At 47.8% G+C, this 7,218-nt stretch overlaps 1 protein-coding gene across 1 annotated transcript; it reads left to right on the forward strand.

Moving 5' to 3' along the window:
* The first annotated feature begins 244 nt into the window (after window positions 1-244).
* Window positions 245-4,614, forward strand: MSX2 (msh homeobox 2). Its single transcript, XM_032197167.1, has 2 exons — window positions 245-599; window positions 4,190-4,614. The coding sequence occupies exons 1-2, from the start codon at window positions 245-247 to the stop codon at window positions 4,612-4,614; spliced, it is 780 nt and encodes a 259-aa protein (XP_032053058.1).
* The last annotated feature ends 2,604 nt before the right edge of the window (window positions 4,615-7,218 follow it).

Genomic DNA, 7,218 nt, shown 5'->3' on the forward strand with positions numbered 1-7,218 from the left:
CCTCCCTCCCCCGAGCCAATGGCATGAGTCACCCCGCGACGTCAGGGCCCAGCTCGGCCTCTGATTGGCCCGCGGGGCGTTTACTCCACTTCCCAAAGGAGGAAAGAGCCGGGGAGCCCCCAGAGGGGGGAAAAAAGGGGGGCGGCTCCGCAGCGCCTCACTCGCGCAGTCCCCGCGCAGGGCCGGGCAGAGGCGCAGCGCAGCTCCCCGGGCGGCCCCGCTCCAGCCTCCCTCGTCACCCGCGATGGCTTCTCCTTCCAAGGCGAAGGAGGTTTTCTCCTCCGACGAGGAGGGCCCGGCGGCCGGCTCCGAGGAGCACCACAAAGTCAAGGTGTCCAGCTTGCCGTTCAGCGTGGAAGCCCTCATGTCCGACAAGAAACCCCCCAAAGAGCTGCCGCTGGCCGCGGCGGGGGGCAGCGCCGACGGGGCGGCCGTGGGCACCTCCAGGAACCTGCTGCTGCCGGGCCACGGCTCCCGGGAAGCGCACAGCCCCCCCGGGGCTCTTACAAAAACCTTCGACACCGCCTCGGTTAAATCGGAGAACTCGGAGGACGGCACGTCCTGGATCCAAGAGGCCGGCAGATATTCGCCTCCGCCAAGTGAGTGGCTGGGGAAGAGGCGGAGGGCAGCGCAGGGCTGCGCGGCGCCCCCGCTGATGGGGAGCGAGGGGAGGCGGGCACCGGGAACCGGGCACCGGGCTCCGAGCCGCGGCCCCGAGCCGTGCGGCTCCCCAGGCACCGAGCTGCGCGGCAGCACGTTGGCTATATCCATCTAGACGCTATATTTCTGTAGATGTTGCTTTCTGCCTGTGTTTACACTTTATATTCATGTTACTTGGGTGTTTATGTACATTCCAAAGTTATATATTTACGCATCTATATATGATTGTATATATGTAAATATAAAATACTTTTTTTAAAAAACTGTAAAAACATCAGGATCTCCCTTTCCCCACCTTCGGCTCCCCGGCTGCCACTTTGTACTTTTCTGTCATCCCCTTGCAGTGAGAACTGGAATTTCTCCATCTCCTTCTCGCTTATACGAAATGTTCAAAGCAATCTCCTTCTCGCTCTTAAATCCCAGGAATTCATTCCTTTGCATCTTGCGCGCCTTCCGTGCGCTGTCTCCCACTGCGGTCTCTCCTGGCCCGGTGGATCTGTCCTGCCTCTCTCATCCTCGCTGCAAGCAGCCTGTCAAAGTTTCTCGGGCTGGGCCTGCCCTCTTTACCCCCCGCCATGTCTCCCGACCCCTTCCCACCGCCGTGGGGACACAAATTCGGAGGTGACAGGTCACTTTATAAACCCCTTCGGGGTTTGACCCGCGCTGCTTTGTCTGTGTTGAGTTGCATTTCGCTTTTGGCAAGGTCTCCCACTTCCCGTTTTTGTTTTAAAATTTCAATTGTATTAAAAAAAAATAATAAAAAAAAGAAAGAAAGAAAAAAGAAAAGAAAGAAATTAAGAGCCCAAAAACTACCTCCAAGAAAAGGTGAAAAGCGTAGCCCGGCAGTGCTTGACTCTGCCTTCCCATCGCCAAGAGCCTTGATGGAGAGGCACCTGTATTAGCAGATCGATCTCCACTAATCTATGCATCCCTGGCTTGCCTGATGAAAACTAAATTCTCTGCTTTATGCAAGTTAATGGCTTTGTAGATGCGAACTGGTTATCAGGACGCTCTTGCAGAATTTGCTCCTATAAACTAATATTACAAGAAGAAAGTTTAGTGCTATTATAACTCATCTCGTTTCGAGACAGTTAATTCGTTTTTGGTTTGAGTCCCTTCTTTTCCTTTGCGATTACCCCGAATTAATTAGATTTCTAACGTGCTGGAAGAAAGCCCGTGAGAGGGATCGGGAGGAAAACAGGCCGCCCGTGTCATTGCGGAGTAGCTCCTCTTTGCGACTTTAATGTACCCTCGCGTACTCAGGAAAAGAAGCTTGTGTTCCTACCCAGACCCCCTCTTTTACAAGACAAGGCCTAATCTTCTCTGGATACTTTTTTTTCCCCCGAAATTCCACTGTTACTGTATTAAAATCAGTAATTGTCGAGATCTGGAAAATAGCCTTGTAAAGGACTTCAGTATCTAGGGAGTTCGGGTCCCGTGATTTCAGGGGGATATGGGGCGAAAAATGATCAGTGATAGGAGCCTTAGCTCGGGAAGGTCCTTCGGCCTCGATCATCTTTCTCATTTCCCTCCTCTCCGGCTCTCGACCCCATCAGAGCCGCGGTGACAGTGCGGGGTAATGAGCAGTGCTCCCGCAGGACGCCCTTCTGTCCGTGGAGGGCTTTGATGTTAGGACGAGCTCCTCGATCTATGATTATTAATATTACAGGTGGGATGAACTAAGGAAGTGATGATTTTTGTCAGCCGGTGGACAGAAAACAGACAATAAACAAGGGGGAAAAAAATCAAAATAAAAAACAGCGGAACAAATAATTGCAGCAACTGCTTTAGGACTGGCACGGGGTAAACAGAACTACAGGCTCTGCTCAGGCGACCGTCCCTGCTTCTTGTCAGAGGCTGGCTGTCATTTAGGGGATAGCTGGGGGAAAAAGCTGGTGGACGTTTGGGTTTATTCCGAGGGCACTATTTGTCTGAGATTTAACTTAAAAGCACTTTTTTGAAGTTTCTCCCGCGCATAGCAAAAGTCGGGATGAGTCGGGCTAACCTGAAACCCGGGGAAGGCGCTGGGATGGGGAGCGATCCCGGAGCGACCGTCGCCCTTTTAAACCCCATCCCTTCTGGAAGCAGCTGGCTTATAGCTGGGTCTTTAGAAATCCGGAAAATAAATCTTTTTCGTTTTAAAAAGAGAGTGGAATAGCGGCGTAATCGGTAGTGAATTTAGTGTAGTTTGCGTCAAGTTTTAGGAGTGCACCAAATGTCACAGTTAGCAGTTCAGTTATTAAAATGCTCTCGTGTGATCGTTAGACGGCATTTGACAAGTTGTTTTCTGAGAGGGATTTATTTTTTTTCGCCTTCAGTATCTAGAATAGTAAGAAGAGAAACTTTGATTTTTCTGATGGAGCTGTTTTCTCCCTCCCCTTTCTGAATTTTTGAACGCTTTCTTCGTGAGACTTTTTTTAATTGCAAGATACTCATTTAATCAGCTTCGCGGACCAGTTTATTTAAAAATAAACACATAAATAAGTGAAAGTTAAAACGGTTCTGAAAATACTGAGAAGTGTGTGAACCAGACATGTACAAAATTTAGGAGCTACTTATGAGAGACTGGGTGACAATTTCTGTATCAGGCTTGGGAGCCTTGTATGTCCCGGGAGTGATCCCAAACATAGCCAAATTGCAAAGTTTTTCAAAACAGCAGAATGCTTTTAAATCATTCTTTTAATTTATTATAGAAATGTAAAATTAATTTAAAGACAACTCAGCCATGTGCCATCTCTGGAACAAGTGCCTAACCTGGTTAGCGTTATAAGAAAAGCACGAAAGGTAGCAGATTTCTTTATTTGTATTGGGTACAGATGCTGCAGCTATGTGGCATAAATATGGCAGATGTCATAAGAACTAAGTATTGGATGAAAAGTATGATACTTGCTGAAAACAGAAATTACTGCTCGAGGAAAAACAAACAAAACTTATTAAGTAGAGTGGAAAGCTGCTCTTGATTTCAATGGTAGAAGAAATAGCAAGAATAACACCCAATTATCCCAAACATAAAAATTATCAGATCCTGTTCTTCAACTGCTGGGATAAACTCTCACAGGGTTGACTTGTTACTCTTGGTGGAGGAATCCTGGAATGGGCTTGTCTCTCGCAGCACAGTGCTTTTGTGAATATTCTGCTTCTGCCTGCATGTTTGTCTTGTGCTGTATTGGGGTTATTCCTCCAGTTCTGCAGCTACCAAGACAGCTATTTTGTGTGCTTTAGTTCCCCACGCTGTGACTGCTAAAGTGATATGCTGGGTATCTCTGAATCCTATTTGCCTACAAGCTATTCCCTTAAAATCACAGAGCCTAACTTTCAGTTCCCAGGACATCTGCTGAAATCCCATAAACTTAAGTTTGTCTAGTAAGAGATTTGCAGTGCCGTTTGTAAAAATGGCCTGTTCTGAGGGTATCACCTGATGGGACACCCCATATATGTATCCCCCTGGGGTCTCTCAAGTGCAGCATGTCTCTCCAAAGCACCTAGGTCTCCCTGCCTTTGTGGTAACCAGCCTTTTCCTTCCTTGCAGGACACCTGAGCCCCACTGCCTGCACCCTGAGGAAGCACAAGACGAACAGGAAGCCCCGAACCCCGTTCACCACTTCCCAGCTGCTGGCTCTGGAGCGCAAGTTCCGCCAGAAGCAGTATCTGTCCATTGCCGAGAGAGCCGAGTTCTCCAGCTCCCTCAACCTTACAGAGACCCAAGTCAAAATCTGGTTCCAGAATCGGAGGGCCAAGGCCAAGAGACTGCAGGAGGCTGAGCTAGAGAAGCTCAAAATGGCAGCGAAGCCCATGTTGCCGTCGGGGTTCAGCCTCCCTTTCCCCATCAACTCTCCCATCCAGGCCGCCTCACTGTATGGAACATCCTACCCTTTTCACAGACCTGTGCTTCCTATCCCGCCCGTTGGACTCTATGCTACTCCTGTTGGATATAGCATGTACCACTTATCCTAAGAAGATCAGAAAGACAAAGCGACAGCAAGACAGACTTCCTGGTGGATCTTGTCCAAACCTGAGAAGGCAGTACCCCAACCAGTACTGGCCATTCTTACTGCAGGCTTCTAAATGCCATCCCGAGTGTACAGGAGTTCGCGTTAGCAAAGCAAGGCATCCTGTATGCTACAGGTTGGGTGTCTTCTGAGAGTGCTCTGAGCACTCAGAGTCTGATCCTCAAAGAAAAAAAATGTAAAAACAAACAAAAAAAAAGAAAAAACATTTGAGCAAATGTAGGGTTTTTATACAGTGCATGTAAAAATAGAATAAAAAGGAATGGGTGAAAAAAATGTTTTATGGAGGCAGAATTTCCCAACACCTTACATGATGGGGCCCAACATGTGTTTAAAGTAAAAGGGGTACATGCCCTAAACCCACACTCTCAAGTGTCATCATTTACTATGGGGGCAGGGGGAGGGAAATAAAAAGGTATAATTAAGGTGTTCGGGAGGGTTTTTGTTTTCTTTGTTGTTGTTTGTTTTTTAAAGAAAGCAGAGCCCTTAGATACAGACACCATGTAAATAGAAATTAGCCCCGGTAGAGTCTGAGTGAAGTTCAGAGCCAGCAAGTTCCTGCATTTCTAGGGGTAGGGAAAGGTTTTTTTTGTTTTGTTTTTCATCCCAAACATCGACGAACCTTTGCAACAAGATGAGGGGCCCTTAAATGCAGAAATTAAAGTATCAGCTTTATCCACATTTGGCTCTTGTAATGCCTTTATCTGTATAAATTAAAATTTATTGTTTGTAAAGCACTGTGAGGGGAGGTAGAGTGCAAGGGAAAGTTATTAGGCATTCTAGTCTTTATCTCTTCCTACTGGTGTGCTTAGAAAACTTTGTCTACAGCCAGGTAACCGTGGCTCTGCAATGGTTTTTGAAAACAATTGAAAAGGGAGGAAGGCAGTTTCTGGGGAAAGAAGACGTGGGTTGTTTCCACAGTGGTGGTGAGCAAGGGCTGTCAAACTCTTCTGTGGAGACGTTTGGTATTTTTTGTTAGTAATTACAACAGTCTATATTAAACAGAAGAATCCCCCATGTCTTCCTCTCTTCCCTTTGCAAAGGATGCTAATGTTAGTGACTCATGCTTCTAAGGAGAGATCCAGGTATCAAAATCCAACAGCATTACTTGTAGGATGGTGGGGTGCCAAGAGACTGCATAACCTCTGTCCCTGTGGGAGCTCCCCAAGTGCTGGCAGTGTCTTCCCCGGGCTTCTCCTTGTAACTATTGTATTATGTGTATTACTCTTGCTGAACTTTGTGAGAAAATTCCTCCAAAGTCTATGGAGCACTGAAGGCAGAGATTGTCCTGCATTTATTTTCTTAGCATGTTGAGAAGAAAGCAAAAAGAAAAGGGCAGTAAAATGAAAAAAAGCCACGAGGTTTTGCTGGTTATAGTTTGTTTTGACCCAGGCACTGTCACCGCCCGGGACTCACTATAGATGAACTTCCTATCTCCCTTCCCCTCACCCCCAATCTTCCATTATAGGAAAGTCCCTTTGAAAGGGATGCCTTGTACAATTTTATATATTTTATTGAAGATTTATTATTTCTTATCTCTTATTTCGAATTAAATTAAAAAAAGAAAAAAAGAAAAAAAACATGTTTAATCACGTGTGGGTCTGTGAGTGTTTGGAGTTCTTTAAAAGGTAACTTCTCTCCGTGTGTGTTTTGCAGTGCTGGGTCAAGTTCAAAGGAATGTTTTGGTTGCCTTTATGATTATTTCCCCTTCTGAATCTGAATTAAAGCCAAATTTGCAGCACATGAAGGTGAATTGCAAGTCAACAATTCAAAGTCGAAAGCCAAACCTTTTATGAGGTTTCCTTGTTTTTAACAACCCCTTTTAGGCGCCTCTGTTCTTTACAGCATCATATTCTGGTGATGTTTCCACTGCTTTTCTTAGCTCGTGAGCTCTTCTCTTTTGCTCAGGCCTCTCCCCTCGACTCGCCTTTCCCCTGACCTCAAAGCCGTCTCTAGCGGGTTGCTGCTTTCAGCCCCAGACACTTCTGGGTGTCCTTTAGTGCAGTGAGGGCTGGGCAGGGACCCTGCAATACTCCATCACAGTGGCATTTCAGGACTCCCACCTGCTGTCACCCTATTCCCTATCTTCTGGGGCAGCCTCCCTAAAGGGACTCTCCTGTGCTGCCTGGAGAACAGGTGCCTAACCATATTCCTAGCCCTCTCTGGTGGGGGGCCCTCGGGTGTGCGGGGATGAAGGGGGTGCCTGGGAGGTCAGGGACAGAGAACCGTGGGTCTCCAAATCCCATTCCTGCTGGCCCAGCACGGCACCTTGCATTTTTCTGTAGGAGTCTTTTAGGGGTTTAGGAGCGACCTCTGGGCTCCGAGCTGGGCCGGGAGGTGCATTTACCTCCACTGGAGCAGCTGGGCGATTTAATTCAGCCTCACTCCGATGCACGGAGGAAAGCTTTCCTCTGCCCCACGCTGGTCCTTGGGCTCCGGGGGAAGGGGTCTCAGCACCCTGCAGGATCGGGCCTCGGCTGTACGAGGAGGAAAGGGCCGGGGGGGTGTGGGGGGATAGAACAACTCCCGAGCACAGCTGCCTGGAGGGGCT

Source organism: Aythya fuligula, chromosome 14 (assembly GCF_009819795.1).
Source record: "Aythya fuligula isolate bAytFul2 chromosome 14, bAytFul2.pri, whole genome shotgun sequence".
Classification (NCBI taxonomy): Eukaryota; Metazoa; Chordata; class Aves; order Anseriformes; family Anatidae; genus Aythya; species Aythya fuligula.

What these genes read in the sequence shown, in the direction of transcription:
- MSX2 (XM_032197167.1), top strand. Translation starts at nt 245, where the DNA reads ATGGCTTCTCCTTCCAAGGCGAAGGAGGTTTTCTCCTCCGACGAGGAG. An exon ending in CAGATATTCGCCTCCGCCAA is followed by an intron (nt 600 to 4,189) that starts GTGAGTGGCTGG and finishes CCTTCCTTGCAG; the next exon opens with GACACCTGAGCCCCACTGCC.